The 19,465-nt window shown below is 47.4% G+C and overlaps 1 protein-coding gene across 1 annotated transcript in view; it reads right to left on the reverse strand.

The window, feature by feature from the left end:
- The window catches only part of NECTIN4 (nectin cell adhesion molecule 4), an 85,786-nt gene that overhangs the window by 13,616 nt on the left and 52,705 nt on the right, over nt 1–19,465 (reverse strand). The window contains exons 3-5 of the mRNA XM_083589388.1: nt 7,388–7,741; nt 5,559–5,849; nt 4,469–4,589 (exon numbers count right to left, since the gene is read on the reverse strand). Coding sequence (XP_083445514.1) covers nt 4,469–4,589; nt 5,559–5,849; nt 7,388–7,741 — 766 coding nt within the window. The remainder of the gene's footprint in view (nt 1–4,468; nt 4,590–5,558; nt 5,850–7,387; nt 7,742–19,465) is intronic.

Here is a 19,465-nt window from a genome sequence, read left to right on the forward strand (position 1 = left end):
GCCGCCCCTGGTCTCTGAGCTACCCCCCTCAAAAGAGAGGTGCCTCCTCACATTGCCCCACAGGGGCCTGCAAAGCACCCCCGACCAGCACCAGAGGCACCATTTGCCTGGGGAGTGGTAGCCAGGGCTGCTGCAACAAACAGCTGTACAAGACTTTGGGAGGCAGAGATGTGAGAAGGCATCAGAGGGACAGAGGCCAGTGTTGCTCGTGGCACCCCTATCGTTCAAGGCACCCAGGGTACCACAATACATGGGCTGAAAACCCCTGGTTTAACCCATAAAGAGTTGCAGTACAAAGACACAGCACAGCCCCAAAGGCATAATAAAGTATTGATTCGATATTCCATTTACAAATAATAAAGATTAAAAAAATTAAAAAGTATTTTCCACCTGTGAGTTCCATCAGTTTTATTGAGAATAAAGGTCCTAGGTAGTTTTAAATGAGCCAGACATTTGCATATACTGATGGTGCCTCAATATTTGCGTAAGAAATAAAATCATGCCATATTTAAAAAACAAATGGTCACCAAGGTCTGCCCTTTAGATAATTTTACTTTTAATTTTAAAAGGCAATTTTGTCCAGGATACTCCAAATGTGTCCTGGGGGCATGTGCAGATCTCATCTCAGGGCCGCCAGGGCAAGGGACCCACCTTCCAGCTTTCTCCGCCCCCCGCCCCCCAGTTTACAGCTCATTTCCAGCATTTGTTCCAGGATAACTATCCACCCTGCCTTCTCAGTCTTTCTGCAGAAAAGGACAATAGTTGTACCTTGGATCCCAAACACCTTGCAAGTCGAATGTTTTGGGTCCCAAACGCCGCAAACCCGGAAGTGAGTGTTCCAGTTTGCAGACATTCTTTGGAACCCGAATGTCCGACCCGGCTTCCGATTGGCTGCAGGAGCTTCCTGCAGCCAATTGGAAGCCGTGCCTTGGTTCGGAACATTTTGGAAGTCGAACGTACTTCCAAGGTATGACTGTACTGACACTGAGTCCTCTGCCTTTGCACGCTTGCCAGCAGGATGAAATCCTGGCCACTTCCTGGCCGATAAGCAGCCGTGCAGCTCTCTACAGAGGCCATATTTCCTGCCGAACTGCTGCACCTCTATAAAAGGCAGGCAGACCTCAAAAGAATCTCATTCCTGCCCCCCCCTCCCGACAACCTGGCCTGTGCAAAGCCTCATCCATCCACCACGCCCACCCCCCAGCCCTGTGCTGACTTGGCTGGTTTTTCACCGTCTCTCTCTCCCCCCCCCCCCCCGCCACCTTCGCTCACCACAAAAGGCTACAAGGTGCATCTTGGCCCGGGGCTGCTTCCCCGAAACCCACAGCAAGTCTCAGCCAGTCCCTCGGAGCGCAAAAAAAAAAAAAAAAAAAAAAGAGCTCGAGAGGCAGGCCGGGATGGCTGAGTGATGAATAAGTGTTTATGGAGGATCAGCCTTCCCTTTGAATGGGATCCGTGGGAGCTCTCTGCAGGAGCCAGCGCAGATCAGGTGCATTGCTGGCTGGCTGGGAATGGAACGGCCAGGCGGGCAAGTGGTTGCCACCCAGATGCACTGCTGCAGCTGCCTTTTGGGGGGCAGGAGGGAAGGATCCCCAGCTTGGGCGCCTGGGGCAAGAGGGGCTGCCAGAAGCAAGCCTTGCCAGCTCTCTGTGGGACATCAGGAAACGCATCTCGTACCTGGCACCCAGACGGTGTCAGGCGGGCCAGGCAGGCGTCCAAGGCTGGCGCTGGGAGATGCCAAGCTGCCCCAGACTCCTCTGGTGGTGCAATCCTGGATTTGCATCTCGGGAAAGTGTCACGCGGGTTAGGGATTGCCCCAGGGGCGGGTGCTTGAGGGGTGGGGGCTGGCTCGGCTGTTGCTCTCCCCAACGGGCACAGGCTGCCTCCAGAGGCTCCCAGCACTAAGGCAGGATTCATTCCCCCTGGCTTCAAGCTGAGCTGCCTGCTGCCTGCAGAGAGGGCACTCTGCCACGGAACTCTTCCCAGCCTGCCATGCCCACCTTGTCCTAGTAGGCCAGGGGTTCTTAAACTCTGTTTTTCTAGGGCATCTGTGAGGAGCTCCTTGGAAGCCTACTGGGGACTGCTTACTGGGAGAAGCTTACTGGTGCAGCTGGGTCATTTTAGAACCTGGCCTTAATGGTCTTGCAAGGCGCCCCCTTTGGGTAGCCAGTTGTAAAGCACCCACTTCCCATTTCTGTGCTCTCTCTCCTCTAATTCCATGCTTCTACATTCTTGGTATCTCACAGCAACAAACCAAAACAGTTTGCCAACTCTGGATTTATTTATTTTTCTTTTAATGCTCTGAGCACGTTGCATGCCTGCCTTGAATTCACAGCACCATCATGACCACAGGAACAAAACGGCATTTGCTTCTGCTGCCCTGGTTTTAACCCGGGAATAACAAGCACCATTTTGTTGTAGAAAGGGATAATCAACTGAGAATCTATTACCTTGTGCATTCATGGCTGCCTTAAAAAAAATACAGAAAGGATTCTACAGCAACCAACATCTGTCCCAGTGGCCCCTGCCATGCTTCTAGCAGCCCAGGTGTCAATGTCAGGCTTTTTGGCTGTGGCTCCCATAACCTGCCACTCTCTGAGTGGTCACCTGGGGACCTTCTGGCTCCAAGACCCAGCTGCACTACTGACTGGGCTCATTCTTTGTTCATGTCAGACAATGCTGAGGCCCCATGAGGCCTAGTCAGAGACAGTGGGAGCCATAGCTATCAACTTTCAGATTTGAAAATAAGGGAACAGCAACCTCAGAAATAAGGGATCAGCAGCCTCACCTGTCCCAGGGACAGTCTACGGGATATCTAACAATCTGGGATAGCAGCAGGAAGCGGCGCTGAAATAAGGGAATTTCCCGCAAAAAAAGGAAGGTTGACAGCTATGGTGGGAGCAGAATGGACTTGTGAAAAACACACCCAAGAATCATCTGCAATACACAGGCCTTCTGTAACATGTGGAGGGTAGGATATAAGAACATTTGAAGAGCCCTGCTGGGTTAGGGCCATGCCCTATCTTGTCCAGCATCCTGTTCTCAGAGTGGCCAACCAGGTGCCCCAAAGGGATGCCCACAAGCAGGACCCAGGAACAAGAGGCCTCTCCTCTCCTGCAACTGGTATTCAGAAGCATTACCACCTCCGACTGTGGAGGCAGAGTACAGTCTCCATCGTGGTTATAACCTTCTTCTTCATAAATCTGTACGATCTTCTTTTAAAGCCAAGCAAAAACATATATCCAAAAGGCACTTCGGTCTCCATTGGCACTTCATTCCAAAGAAACTGAACCCTGGGTAAGTGCAGGCACCCCTGGAGTCTCTTGCTGTTTGGAGACTGGGGCCGACTGCAACACTCTTCTAAAAGTCAAGGCAGTGTCTATCCTGCAAACTGTTACCAACACCTCAAAACGCTTTTGCCCATTTCCACGAGCGAAACGGCAGGCTGACCACAGCATGCCACCTTAAAATTTGTGCGTGTACATTGTTGCATGAGTGGGCGAGAGATAAAGATGCAGCCACACATTATTCAGAGATAGGGCAGACTAGACAAACTGGCTCCTACAGCAAGCACGGTTTTTAAAATGTTTCAGCTGGAGAGATGGGCTGTTGATGTTCTTATACAATTGCATTTATGGATTTTTAATTGCATTTCTTATTCCGAATGCCTAGAGGCTCCAGGGCGGGCGGCATACAAATTTAATAAATGACTACTGTGTAAATTCCTTGAATTAAAAAGTCAGGTATACATTCTTTGATTTTAAAAAACTCCGGACGATTCACATTCCTATCCTACCTTTCCCTCAAGGAGCTGGAGGCATATGCAGCCCATGCATCCTATTCCTCCCCCCCCCCCCCACCATTTTATCCTCACAACAACCCTGTGAGACAAGTTAGGGTGAGAGAGTCTGATCAGTGCAAGCTAAACCAGAGAGCCCCGTGACAGATATGAATCTGGCTCTTCAGCGTCCTTGTCTGAAATTCTCATCTCATCATCACGAAAGAGGTGGGGCTGGGGCTGCAGCCCCAGGAGCCCAATGTGGCCCTTGGGACCTCCCTATCTTACCCTCGGAGTTCTCTTTGGGCCATGCCCCTCTTTCCAGTTTACACTTGCTCAGGGTTCCTGCTCTATGCTCTCTCAAGTGCTTTTGCTGGAATGTATGCTCAAGATGTGAAAAATGCCTTTTGCTTAGGCGTGTGTAGGAATGCCTTACTTTTCTAAGGCTGGAATGTAGCCTACTGTGAAAACGTAAAAGTCATAGCCATTAATCCGCCTGCTTTTGCCTCTGGCCACACCCACTACCTACCTATAGTCACCCCCACTGGCCACACCCACCCTTGGCCTCTGGTCACACCTGCTTTTCTGCCTCTGGCAACTGCCCCATGCTGAATAAAGAAACAAAACTCCAGGCCTCTTCCCTGTTTAGAAAGAGGAAGCCATCTCTTGCACCACAGAAAAGCGACTGACCGTGTCCAGTTGTAAGTTGGAGGCGGGTTCCCATCTCCGAGGCACTTCAGGAATGCCCCTTCCTTTCCTGCGACCCAATCTTCCCCCTCTTCGTGGCCCAGGACTGAGGCATCCGACAGATCTGCATGGAGGCAATGTGAAGAGAGGTCAAAGTGGCAGAGAGGAGAGAGCAGCCCGTGCCCCCTGCACTGTGCATTTTAAAGCAGAATCTCACCACTTTAAACTGCCACGGCTTCCCCCAGAGCATCCTGGAAAGTGTGGCTTATTCAGGGTGCCAAGAGTTCTCAGCAGAGCTCCCCTCAATGCTCAAAGGTCTCAAAAGACATCCCACGTGTGTGTGCGGAAGTTGGAATTACTCCCAAATAAAGATGCTAAAGAATCAGTAAAATGATTCAACAAAATTCGCAAATTGCTGGATCAAATTCATGAATTGTGCCAAATCACTGTTTGGCCTTAGCTTTGGGCTGGATATCTTGGTTTGACAGTGGTGAGGCACGACAGGCCCAGGTCAAAAGGTCGCTCCTTTGGGCTTTCCTATCTGGCCCTCAGGACGGATCTCATGCCATGTCCACCTCCCTAGACCCCACCCCTGGCTGGCTTGCACAGCACCCTCCTTGGGTCCTTTTACTTGGTGGGAATGTGCCTTTCAGCTGTGATCCTGCCTCTTGCTTGCTCATATGGGAGAATGGAGGGTGTGTGTGTGTGTGTGTACACAGAGAAAACTGACTTTCTATATACAACAGGCCACACGCCATACATCTAAAGCACATCCACGGCTCACAACCTTCCCCAAAGAACTCTGGGAACTGCAGTTTTCCACGGATTATGAGTAAATGTAGCTGAGTTGTGGAAACTACAGTTCCCCACAGCCGTTTGCTTTAAATGCGCCTTAAATGTACGGCCTAAACTTAAGAGCTAACCTTGTGGCTCTGGCTAGTTTTGCCTCCGGCCACAACCACCAGAAGCACATCGTCCTTGAAAGGTAGGTCCCTGAGGGGATGTGAGTGACCCTTGTGCCCAGAAAGTCCCCACACCACCCCTTCTGTGCGGAGATGGTTTGACCCATCCCAGAGGGCCGGCAGATACCCACATGCCACGTTGAGGGTGTGCGTGATCCTCTTCTTGTGCTGCAGCCCCGGGTGGGAGACGATGCAGGTGAGGGCCTTGCCGTGCATGCTCCGCCCAGGCACCACGTAGAACTCGCTGGTGACGGAGGCCGAGCGGGGGTGCGAGGACACGCGGCTGCTGTCCGTGCCGCGCACTTCCGTCTCCCAGGTCACTGTGGGCACGGGGTTCCCTTCCGCAGTGCACGAGGCAGCCAGAGTCCGGCCCTGCCCCTCCTCCAGCGGGGGGCCGAGGTTCAAGGTGGGCAACGGGGGAACTGCAGCCAGAGGAAGAGGAAAATGAGGCTAAGTATCTGGAAGAACTTTCCGAGGGCAAAGAGTGGTTAAGATAGTGGAATGGCTCCGAGACCAGAGAGAAGAGATGGTGGAAGAAGTTTACGGAATATTTGAAAAAAAATGTTAATATTTAAATCTTAGAATAGCTTTGGAAGTGGATTTAGGCTGCAGGGTTAGAAGTAGAAGATAGTGTATTTTAAAATAGCATTATTTGCAAGTGATAAAATGTGAAGATTTTTATGGTTAAAGTAAGTGTGATAAAAAAAATGGTTAGAAATTATATATGTAAACTGCTAAAGATGAGGTAAAATGAAAATCAGATAGGGGGGACTTGGGGAAGCCCGCCTAACAATGTTTAGAAAAAATAAGGATAAGACAACAATCTGTTTGTATTGTTTGTTTTCCTGTTTGTGTTGTTTATTTGTGTTATAAAATGAATAAAAACTTTTTTGGGGGGGGAGATAGTGGAATGGCCTCCCTGGGAGGGTGGAGGGCTCTCCTTTCCTGGAGGCCTCTTGCCAGTGATTCTTTAGTTGTGATTCCTGCACAGCGGGGGTGTGTGTGTGTGTGTGTGTGGTGGAGTGGACTAGATGACCCCTTGGGGATCCCTTCCAACTCTACAAATCTATGATTTTATGAAAGAAGACCCCCAAAGTGGCTTAACAGCCATGGTGGATGACAGATTTAGTGTGAACATTCCCAGAAACTCAGCAAGGGAACTGATTCCCACCCGTCAGATTACACCAGGGTGAAGTGTGTGCTGGTGTGTGGTTGTGTACACTTTGAGTCTCAGACTTCAGGCTGCAAGCAGAGGTTGGGGTATATGAATACTTCTCCATGCAAAGACATACAGTGGAACCTCGGTTGTCGAACGTCATCTGTTCCGGAAGACCGTTCGACTTCCGAAACATTCAACAACCAAGGATCAAAGGGCTGCCAGCAAGTTCAATGGAGAAAAAAGGGAAAAAAATCCCCGGAAGCTGTTCGACTCCCGAAAAACGTTCAAAAACGGAAGCATTCACTTCTGGGTTGTTGGCATTCGGGTTCCGAATTGTTCAGTTTCCAAAGCGTTTGACAACCGAGGTTCCACTGTATATGCATTTTGTGTCATTTCACTTTTAATTTGTATCCCCAAGGCAGTTTGCTCGCTGGTAGAAAGCACAAAATATGCAACAAGGGTTGCACATCCCATAAACAACCCAATTCAAGGCAAATAAGTCACGATAAAAATATGACTTTAAAATAAGCAAATTCTATCAGATAAAATAATATCCAATAATCCAATATATGCATTTTAAAAAATAATAATCCCTGAAGATAAAAAAACCAACAACACTAGCATGTCAGGAAGATTAATGTAAGAGTGTTTCCCCTGATATGGTAGCTTTGTATGTGCAGGGATTGGTTTTAACTGCACAGCATTCAGTTCTGCAGACCCTCACCTGAAGCCAGCCCAGACAGATCTACCACCCAAGTCAGACCCAGGGCTCAGTTTGAGGGTTCATTAGGAGGTCCTTACCTAGAATCTTGAGGGTCAGGCTGGACTCAAAACTGCCCCCAGGGAAGGTAATGAGGTGGCACTCATATGCCCCCTCGTCGGCCTGCACCGCATTCTTCAGCAGGATGGAGCCATCTTCTAGGGATCCTTTGGATTGTCGCAGCACTCGCCCTGAATAGGCATCCTGCACGTGGGTCCCGTGTTGCCAGTTCAGCACCGCCAACTCCTGGGCTGTCCCGTCCTCCCGCCGCTTCATCCACGTGATCTGAACCACCCTCTCGCCCTCTGAGACCTGGTAGGAACAGGGGAGGACCACATCTTTGCCAAGCACTGCAGTGATGCTGTTCTGGGATGCCAGGATTTTTGCCAGCACACCTGAGGAGACAGGGAAGGGTTAAGTGACAATCTGCAAGCTCATCTTGTGTAGGTGGGATGGAAATAATAGTAGTAGTAGTAGTAGTAGTAGTAGTAATAATAATAATAATAATAATAATAATAATAATAATAATAATAATAATTCCACTTCTTCACTGGACCGGGACTCAAGGCAGCTTACGATGATGATGATGATGATGATGATGATGATGATGATGATGATAATAATAATAATAATTTGTATACCACCCTATACCCGCAGGTATAGGGATAAAATACAAAAAAATGATAAAATACAAAAAGCTAAACTCATATGAAACATAATCATTAGAAAAAATATTTACACCATAATAGAATTCAAACAATACCCAAAAAAAGTCTATTAAGGGCTCATCCTCACTTGAATCTGCTTGTCCCATTTCTTCTACGCACGATTCCAAGAGGTTTCCCACGTCCTCCAGGGAAACCAGCTGTTTACCACTGAACCCTAAGGAACGTCAGTCAGGTTCCCTGCAGATTGACACTTGTCCCAATTCAGCAGTAAACAACGGGTCTTTTTCAGGGAAAGCAGAGAGGGCAAAAGAAAAACTGCTCAGACCAGTGCCTAGAAAGCACGGGGAAAACAGAATAAAATGTGGCCCAAACAGAAGAGCCCTGAAATAGAGATGATAAAAACATCACTAATCTGGGCAATGTCGGTGCTACGCAAGGTCCAAGCACTCCAGGACAGTTCAGCAGAATGTTGAGCAAAACAGCAGCAGAGCGGAGAAAATCCTGGGCGTGATGCTGAAGCCTCAAAGTCTGCAGGCTTTAAAAGTACAGTGGTACCTTGGCTGTCGAATGGCTTGGCTCCCGAACAAATCGATTCCCGAACGCCACAAACACAGATTGTTTTTTGGAAGCCAAATGTCCCACGTGGCTTCTGATTGAGTGCAGGAAGCTCCTGCAGCCAATCAGAAGCCGCGTCTTGGTTTTTGAACGGTTTTGGGAGTCAAACGGGCTCCCGGAACGGATTAAGTTCAACAACCAAGGTACCACTGTATACACTGTATACAGTGGTACCTTGGGTTAAGAACTTAATTCGTTCTGGAGGTCCGTTCTTATCCCGAAACTGTTCTTAACCTGAAGCACCACTTTAGCTAATGGGGCCTCCTGCTGCTGCCGTACCGCCGGAGAACGATTTCTGTTCTCACCCTGAAGCAAAGTTCTCAACCTGAGGTACTATTTCTGGGTTAGCAGAGTCTGTAACTTGAAGCGTCTGTAACCTGAAGCGTCTGTAACCTGAGGTACCACTGTACCTAGCTCTCTCTCTCTCCTTTCCTCTCTCCCCACCTTGCCCTGCTGCAAGAAGAAGAAGAAGAAGAAGAGTTTGGATTTGATATCCCACTTTATCACTACCCGAAGGAGTCTCAAAGCAGCTAACATTCTCCTTTCCCTTCCTCCCCCACAACAAACACTCTGTGAGGTGAGTGGGGCTGAGAGACTTCAAAGAAGTGTGACTAGCCCAAGGTCACCCAGCAGCTGCATGTGGAAGGAGCGGAGACGCGAACCCGGTTCCCCAGATTATGAGACTACCGCTCTTAACCACTACACCATACTGGCTCTCACACACCACACTGGCTCTGGAAGAAGAGCTCTGGAGGACACAAAAGCTCACTCACTTGTCACTTTGCATGAGGTTTTGGTTGTTGTTGTTGTTAAAGTGGTACCTTGGTTTACGAACTTAATCCATTCCAGAAGTCCGTTCTTAAACCAAAGGCGTACTTTCCCATAGCAGCGGAGGACTCAATTTACAAATGGAACACACTCAACAGGAAGCGGAACATGTTCTTATTCCAAGGCAAAGTTCACAAATCGAAACACCTACTTCCGGGTTTTCAGCGTTCTTAATCCAGGTTGTTCATAAACTAAGCTGTTCTTAAACCAAGGTACCACTGTATGATTATTTGCCTTTATATTCCACTTTTTTCTCTATGGAGCTTACACGGTTCTCTATCTCCGCCCCCCCCCATGCTCAATCCCCAACACCACAACCCTGTGAGGTAGGTGAGAGCAAGAGGCAGGGACTGGCCCCTGAGACCACCTCATGGCAGTCAGGTGAGGATAGCCCTACAGTGTGGCTTGTGGGTGGGCTTACATTTCTTTCTTTGCCATTAACTTATTTCTTTGCCGTTAACTGGTGACATTTTAACAAAACACACGAAACAGGAAAGCAGGAACCACAAAGGACCCTCGCTGCATTTGAAGGAGACCTTGTGCATCTGGCTGCATTTTTATGGCATGTCAGAAAAAGGGCCTCTCTGCCCCACTCCTTCTCTCCACACACCCCAGCTCCCACCCCACCTCAAGCCCTTCTGCCCCTGCAGCAGAGGTGTCCTCCTTGCCTAGCCTCCCATGGATCCTTTCCAGAGCCGGAACCACCAGCTGCAGAAGGCTCCTCCTGCCTCCAGGGAAGCGGACAGGCCAGAGAGTCCAGGTAAACCTGCCTGCACAGATACCTGGGCTCTGCCACAGCTTGTGGGATCTCCTCCCTCCGCCTGCAAACTGCCGAGACTTCCCCAGGCAAGGAGGGGCTGTGCGTGCAGAGCTCCCTGTAAAGGAAAAGGGATTCACCAGCTAGTGTAGATATTTTTTTATTTTAGGGCCCCATTGTTTTATTTTATTTTTAAACACAGCTTATAATTGCTGCATTTTTTTTTTTAAAAAATGCAGCTTATCATTGCCATAAACTCTCTGCTGTTACTTATTTATTGCATTTATATCCCACCTTTTTTCCCCCAAGGAGCTCAAAGTGGCTCGCATGTCTTTCCTCCCTATCTCATTTAATCTCTACAACAACAACAACCCTGTGAAGTAGGTTAGGCTGAGAGGCAGTGACCGAGCTCAAGGTCACCCTCCTTACAGCACATGTCTCCTCAATGGCATTTTAATTAAGTAATCAACATGGCATACAGTGCAACCCTACACATGTTTACTCCAGGGAAAGTCCAACTGAGTGCAACGGGGTTTACTTCCCAGAACGTGTACACAGATCTGCACCCAGAAAGCCACTTTGCTGCCTATGCTGCCTCAGTAACCTTACAACAGCCCTGCAAAGTAGGGTACCATTATTACTGCTTTACTGCTAAAGCTGGGGGAAGGGAAGGTAGCAGTTAGCTGAAGTCCCTGCACCCCGCCAGTCACAAGTTTTTGCCCTGCTTTTCAGCCAAAACAGCTTTCAAATGTCAGTGGTAAGTCGGTTCCTGCCCTCTGGCTTAAAGACACAACACAAAAGGAAAAGGGGCTGGAACAGAGGAGGAAAAAAACAATTTCGCTCAGGTACTATTTCTCTGTAACAGTTCTTGCAATGACCAGATGGAATGGAAATATTTCATGGAGAAGTAAAAAGGTGATGATCTTTTGGCAGAATGGCCAGAGAGCCCTACAGGCCTGTCCTCCTGCTCTTATAGCCCGATAGAACGGCTGCTGTAGATTATACCTTCATTGGGGTCTCTCCCTCCACACCACTTTCTTCCGTAGGAAGGGTGGGAAGGTAGGATGGACAGTTAGTCCAGAACAACATGCCAGACATAGTGAGTGAAACTGTAAACTGTGGGGAGGAGAAAGCTGGAGGGTGGGCCTGGCAGCTTCTCACCCTGAGGTGATATCTGCACATGCCCCAGAATGTGGTGGGAATTAGGCTGTGTGAACTTCTGAGTTCATATAATAGATTACAGTGGTACCTCGAGTTACATACGCTTCAGGTTACAGACTCCGCTAACCCAGAAACAGTGCTTCAGGTTAAGAACTTTGCTTCAGGATAAGAAACAGAAATCGGGCTCCGGCGGCACAGCGGCAGCGGGAGGCCCCATTAGCTAAAGTGGTGTTTCAGGTTAAGAACAGTTTCAGGTTAAGAACAGACCTCCGGAACGAATTAAGTACTTAACCTGAGGTACCACTGTGCAGTACTTCAGATGCCAGGTGGAGGGTTTCCCTGTGGGACGTCCCCTTGCATGAAAGAACTCTCTGCAAGGAGAAAACAGGCTAAGGTGCTACTTTTCTAGAAACATTCAAATTGGCATTCCCCGACTGTGGCTTGAAACATTTCAGTCAGTTTCACTTCACCTCAGAATCCAACCCCCTCATTCTCCCACCTGCACAGAGCTTCAAAAGAAACCAAAACCTTGAAATGTCAAGTCAGGCCGGGGGACATGGTGATCCCGGATCAAAACAAATCTTCCAAGTTTAGTCCCATCCTGTTCTGTTTCAGAGAGGAAACCGAGGCACAGGAGGAAGGACTTTGTGGCAAAGAGCTGGCCTTTCCTTTAAGACGGCCTGCACCGATGGGGTGCCCTCCAGATGTTTTGGACTACAACTCCCATCAGCCCCCCACCACCACGGCCCTTCTGTACTACAACTCCCAACAGCCCCTGCTAACACTGGTTGGAGTTGATGGGAGCTGTAGTGCAAAACCTCTGCAGGGCACCAAGGCTACCTGACACCTAAACATCCCCTTGCCCAGAGGAACCTGGCACAAGAAACCTGATATGTGTTTTTTAGGTGGTGTCAGTAAATGGTGTTTGCTTAGGACTCTGCGTTCAGTCAGCAAAGAAAACATAACCATGAAAGAGAAAAGCCTCTTTTGCCACACGGCTGCATCCGAGAGAGAGCGAACTCAGCTTCCTTCCTCATCCCTTCTCATGCCACCTGACTGAATCAGCCCTCTCACACCCAGGGAACGGGCGCCTGGCCAAAAGATACCTGGAAGGTAAACAGCAGCATGCAACACCATTTCAAAGGCGGCAGAGGCGGCAGGGATCTCAATGGTTAGGGCCGTCTGGAGGCGGGGAACCCAATTCCATCGAGAAATGTGGTGCTTGTGCTTTTGCCAAAGCTGACTCAGGAGACAGAGCCTTGGCTCAGCTCACAGAACTATTTTGACAAGGAACCGGGGATGAATGCTTCTGCTGAGTCAGGCCAAGGGTCCAGATAACTGGTGTGGTGTGGCGCTTAGAGCACTCAGTTGGGGCTTGGGGGACACCAGGGTTCAGAGACCAGAGAAGAATAAGCTAGAGTCTTTCTCCATGACATAATCGTTTTCAATGACATAATGGTTTTCAATAAGCAGAGGGGTTCAAGTGGCACAGGCAAGAGACATGGACTCACCAACTCTGTAGCAGCCCTTAGAATAGGAACCCGGGTGCTCTGTTTTGTTCTTGAACCACCAAGTTTCTGGTTAACAGCCAGATGCACTGACCCATTGTGCCACAGGGGGGAAGCAGTTCTTTGGGACACAAACCGTTTTGTTGTCATGCAATACTGTAATTATATCATCTTAAAGCAGCCTTTACTAGCCTGCTGCCCTCCAGATATTTTGGACTACAGAAATAATAATAATTGTTTCATTCTTCATCTCATAATACAAGTGTATGGTTTTACAGCCAGCATTCTTTCCCAGTAAGCTCTAAATGCAGAATCCTTTATTCTCCCCTGCCTAAATTCAGTGCCCCAGTCAAGCAGGTGGAGTATGACATATATTCCAGGGGCTTGGAATAATCACCAGCACATCAAAAGGTAGCACTCAATATTGTTGTCTGTCGAATTGAGAGGGGGCTGGGGGGGGCTTTTTCATAAATCAAGGAACTTTTCAATTATTCCACAAAGGGTGTGTGACAACTTTGGCTGATGAGTTTTTTTAAATTCCCAAACAGATACTTTTCTGGCACCCTGATATAGAGTTGCTAGATTTCCAGGACTGATCTGTAGTCTCCAAGTTTGCTTGGTTCCCTCCTGGTGGCAAGTGGAGGGCTTGAATCTCCAGGTGGGCAAGAGTACCTTTAAAAAAATTGTTAGGACAACTATGTGTGCAGCTTGCAAGCTTCAGTCTGGCAGGAGCCAGCTGCAAATTATGGCATAGTCTGCCCTCCTCTGCACACTCCTCCCCTCTCCCAATTAACTTCCGTCTCCAGGGCCCAGTGGTGGGAGGTAGCACAGAGGAAGAATCACCAGGGGCCAACTCTGTGACATCACCAGAGACAGCACGCAGGTCTCAAGTTTGAACTCTCAAATCTCAGGGTCTGGGATGCTCCTGCCCTGGCAACCCTACTCAGAAATGGCTTATTTCCACTTTTTCGTCACATATCTGTAATGAGTGAATTAGGGATCTTAAACCTTGTTGGCACTTGTGTGTACGAAACCAGGCACTGTAGTTACTTCAGATCACCCTTCACCAAATGTGAGGCCCTACAGATGTTTTGAACCACAATTCCATCAGCCATAGCCAGCACAGCTGGAATAGAATTCCAAAGCAACTGGAGGGCCCCAGGTTGGCGAAGCCTTCTTTGGATGAATTAACGCGGCGTACGAGGATATGGTCAGGTACATTGGATGTTGTAATGAACAAACATTTCTGAAGAAGCCAGTCATGCTCTTGTTTGACTTCCACATTTAGAATGAGGAAGAAAATGCGACATCCTCACTGTTTGAGTCCTAACATGTTGGTACATCAGATAAAGACGTGAGTACCTGTCCGGTGAGTAAGTGACCTTCCTCCGCTGAACCAGGAGGGTGTGAGCTGTGTCCTGCATGCGCCGCACTGCTTGGCCAAGGGAGATTTGCTGATGTCATGCCATAACACACATCCCAAAGTCTCATCATAACGTCAGCTTGACTAAGACTGACATAGTCAGTGGCCCAGGGTCAACATCTCGACCAAACCCAAACCCTAACCATGGAGTGGTTCAGGGCAGAAAATACTGAGGAGTCAAATGGCTCCCTAACAGAGTTAGTCAACAGTAAATGGATCTTGGAAGTAGCGTAGGAACGTTGAATAGAATCACAGAATCATAGAGTTGGGAGGTACACCAAGAGTCATTTAGTCCAACCCTCTGCAATGTAGGAATCACAGCTAGAGAATCCCTGGCAGATGATCATCCAACCTCTGCTTAAAAAACCCCAGTGAGGGAGTCTGTTCCACTGCCAAACAGCTCCTAGCATCAGAAAATTATTCCTAACGTTTCATTGGAATCTCCTTTCTTATCGTTTGAATCTATTGCTCAGCACCTCCCCTCTGGTGCAGCAGAAAACAAGCTTGCTCCATCTTCCATGTGACAATCCTTTAGATATTTGAAGATGGCTATCATATCACCTCCCAGTCTTCTCTTCTCCAGACTAAACATACCCAGCTCCCTTAACCATTCCTTATAAGGCTTGGTTTTCAGACCTTTTATCATCCTGGTTGTCCTCCTCTGCACACATTCAAGCTTGGCAATATCCTTCTTAAACTGTGGTGGACACAAGACTCCAAGTGGGAGCTGACCAAGGCAGAACAGAATGCAACTATGACTTCCTTTGATTTGTATACTTCTGCTTATGTAGCCGCACTTGGGAAGGTTCCCACGTCAGGCGACTGGTTCACCTACCTCAGGAGTCATCAGCATGGTGCCCTCCAGATGTTCTGGACAACTGCCATAATCCATGATGGCTGGGCGTGCTAGCTGGGGCTTATGGGAATTGTAGTACACAACATCTGGAGGGCACCATGTTGGCTACCCGTGACCTAGACCACAATATTATCTTCAGACTGGCAGAAGCCCTGCAAGGTGTCTCATTTGGGCCCCAGAAGAGCAGTGTTGGAGAAGAAGCTATTCTGAATAGCAAAAAAATTACACCAGAAATGGTCGGATCCAGACTGAGACTTGGGAAGTCAGTATTCCTCAAACTTTTGATTAGGAATTAGAGGAATTATGTTAAGTCCACAATGGAACCAAATCATTTTCAGTCATTTTACATTTGACAACAATGGGTACACTGTACAGTATATATATCACCAGTGTACGTTGAGTACATTTCCCCAAATTCTTACTGAAACTTATTTAACAGGGGCTTTTACCCAATGACCTTTGATAATTATAATTAATACCGAAGTGGTGCTTGGTTCCATGTGCCTGGAAAAAAGGCAGCTGAATGGTTAGAAGTCACGAGAAGAAGATGGAAGCATCCTCAGGTGTACAAATGACACACCCATCAGTGCTAGTGACTATGCTGAACAGGATATGATGTCTCAAGACAAGGCCCACGTCTTCTCCTGCACAAAAGGCAACACTGTTGTGCAATGTCAGAGCACATAGCTATACTGTTCCTCACCATTGTACAGAGGAGGAACATTTAAATTACCAGTACATATTTGCCAGCATAACCAGGAAGGCCAACATACAAAGCACTAGAAGCCAGGCTACTGAATGGAAAAGGTTAGGGGGTAGACCCCAAATCAGGGGTAGTCAGCCTTTTTATACCTACCGCCCACTAATGCATCTTTCTTGATGGTAAAATTTCCTTACCGCCCACCAGTGCTCAATGGAAGGAGGATTCACTTTGCGCCGTAGAATCCCCTACCGCCCATTTAGAACCCTGAAACGCCCACTAGTGGGCGGTAGGAAGCAGGTTGACAACCCCTGCCCCAAATGCATCTACTGTATTTTTCCGTGTGTAAGACTAGGTTTCCCCCCCTAAAAAATAATGTCAAAAATTAGGGGGTGTCTTATACACGGATATATCTTCCCCCATTTTCTTAAATCTGAGTCCCTCAAAATAGGGGGTGTCTTATACATGGGGGCGTCTTATAGATGGAAAAATGCGGTATTTCTAACCTGTATAAATGCCCCTGCTCCCTTTGGCTATTTTTTCAGGGGTTCCAGAGAACAAGCGTTCATTCATTCAGAATTCCGTGCAGAATGAGGGCAGGAAACATTGCCCTTTCTCTGAACTGATTTCATGATGATACCTCAGAACCAATCAGATTTGACTGCCTGATGATATCAGAGAGTGTGAGAGTGTTTGTGAGAACCATGTCTTCATTATGTTTTAACTTCATCATGATACCAGGTAGCCAGTCAGATTTGTCCATAATAGGGCTGTCATGTTTCAAAAAGTAAAAACCCAAAAGCTGTTGAGCTTTTTTAGATACAAATCAAAAAAGCCTTCTTGGCTCCAGAAAACTGCACATTGTTTTGGGGTAAGATACATTTTGAAACCATGCATTTTTAAAAACTGTAGACTGATGTGTAAATGAACATAAAACTTCTGAATGAACACATGTGAAAACATCACTAGAAATAGACTGATCTGTTCACCCCTGCCCTAAACTGATGGCAAACAAAATGAACGAGAAAACCGCAAGGAAGGGGAGGTTTTCCTGAAATCTTTCACACGCATCCCAGATATTTCTTACTAACCAATAAAGGTCATTTGACTCAGCTCTAGGAGAGATTATATGGGAAACGCCTAAAACAATGTTAACTCCAAGGTTCAGTAGCCATTTAAAACAGGGCTCAGCAATTTATTCCTGGCCTCAGACCATATTCATTACAGCACTCCTTGAATCTGAATTTGAAATTGGTATTCATGAATTTGAATAGACTGGCCATCACTGCAAGTTTCAGAAGGCACCCAACCCATTTATATGACATGTCCAAGGCACTTTATGTACACATCCTCCTAGGAATCTTGTCAACAAGCTTGGATGGTAGTCCAGTATCACGATCCCCAGAAGCGGAAAGGTGAGAGGCCTTGCTTAAGTCATGGCAGAGGTGAGATTCAAACTGAGAACTGCCTGATTCAGGAGTCAGCAGCCTTTGCCAACCAGGCGACCTCCAGATGTGCTGGTTGGTGCCGAAGGGAGAACAAAACATCCGGAAGGCACCAGGTAGCTGAGGGACAGGGTTCTTCTCTTCCAACATTTTTTCCTTTATACTTCTATTCTACATCACTTTCAGCCCTGGTCAGCACTTTCTTAAAAAACAGAAAAGGAGTCTCAAAAGACATAATCAAATAAGATTTTAAGCAGGTTACCTGTCAAGGACTGAAAGCGCTTTGAGTTTTTTCTATAATCAACCGCTGTATAAATTTAATGAAACAAACAGTTATGACATTCAGAGAAGTGCAAAATCTGTGTTCCCATCCACACATTCATCTGCAAAATGTGGATCAGGCCATTTCGGAAAGGGGTTCATGAAGGCTGAATCTCTCAAGATAGATTCAAGGTAGGTCCTGCCATAAAGGCTTTCAATGTTCAAAGCAGCCAACCTCAACCTGAGTCCCTCTATAGATACCTGGACTACAGCTTCCATCAGTCCTAGCTAGCAGTCCACCTTGGCCATGCTGTTTGAAACGGCGGCCTAGATAGCTCAGTTGGTTAGAGCATGGTGCTGATAATGCCAAGGTTGCAGGTTTGATCCGCATATGGGAAAGATGCATATTCCTGTATTGCAAGGGGTTGGACTAGATGATCCTCAGGGTCCCTTCCAACTCTACAATTCCATGATTTATAATGGGAGCTGCAGTCAGAAAGATCTGAAGGCAACACGGGGCAAGGCTGTTCAAAATTCAGTATCAGAATCCTGAGACTTAAGAAAGAAAACCAAACCACATCCTTACAAGCTTCCAGAAAAGGAAAAAAGGAGAGGGAGGAACCACCGGGATGAATTAGTTAGCCAATATGACTTGGAGGAAGGATTTAATCCCAGTCTGAAAACACACTAATGAAATTTGGCTTTGGACATTCATGAATCTGAATTTTTGGTGAGTGTTAAACGTTATATTAAAAAAAAGCCCAGTCCATAAATCAAAACACGATGTTGAAATGCATTCCGATGAACGATACACTTAATTAAAGGCATGCAAGAAGCCCTATAACATGAAATTTGAAAATTAGGTCAAGCCGCAGCAAATTAGAATGAATATCTAGTTGGCAATCTGAAGTGCTTTCAATATGCAAATTCTCAATAAAATTTTCTTCTCTCGTAAAATGCAATAAAGCACCTTTTCATAGAAGTGAACTGCTTGAGGAGGGAGATGGGAGCACTGGAACATCAACTTCCAATTAAGACTGATGGTGATGTTCCTGAGGGAGAGGGACACTTTAGGTGCTGTGTATTGCAATGGTGTCTTGCCCTCTTGGCGCCAACTTCTGCACAAATAGCAGCCAATTCAAAGTGCCAGCTGTGGTTTAAAGTCCAAGCAGGTTTGGATAATTAAAACAAACAAACATCCCTGCAAGACAAGTCCAGACAGTTGCCTAGTCCAGGCCGGATAGCTCAGCTGGTTGAGCATGAGACTCTTAATCCCAGGGTTGTGGGTTTGAGCCCCGTGTTGGGTGAAAGGTTCCTAGGTGACCCACTGAATACCAGTTGCTGGAAACTGCAGGAAGGGAGAGAGGTCTTGCACTCGGGTTGCCCTCGTGGCTGTGGGTAGGTCCGACGGGCCGCGGAATATTGGGGGGCATCAAGTTAGGGAAGGCTGCAATACCTGCGAGATCACCTTACCCCATATGTGCCCTCGCAACCGCTTTGCTCTGCATAACTGGGACTGTTACAGGTGGTGTCATCTGGGGGTGGGGACCAAGAGGCCCAGGCCCCCCAAAATTTTCAAGCAGGGGGCCGGGACCCCTCAATATTCCGTGACCTGTTGGGCCATGGCCATGTTGAGCCTCCTCCCGCCTCTTCCCATTTGTGAGAAAAGGCTTTTTTCATGTGGCAGAACCCATACTTTGGAACTCCCTGACTACTAATATCAGTACTCTTTTCACAGTGCTCTTTTCGGCATCTGCTAAAAACACTTTTGTTTGGACATGCCTGCCCAGATGTATGGAACATTGATCTGTGTCTTAATCTGTTTTTAGTTTATCACTGATTTTAACTTTTACTTGAACGTTATTGAATAGTTGTTTTAAACTGTTTTTGGCAATGA

This window comes from Podarcis filfolensis, assembly GCF_964270895.1.
Source record: "Podarcis filfolensis genome assembly, chromosome: 16".
Taxonomy (NCBI): Eukaryota; Metazoa; Chordata; class Lepidosauria; order Squamata; family Lacertidae; genus Podarcis; species Podarcis filfolensis.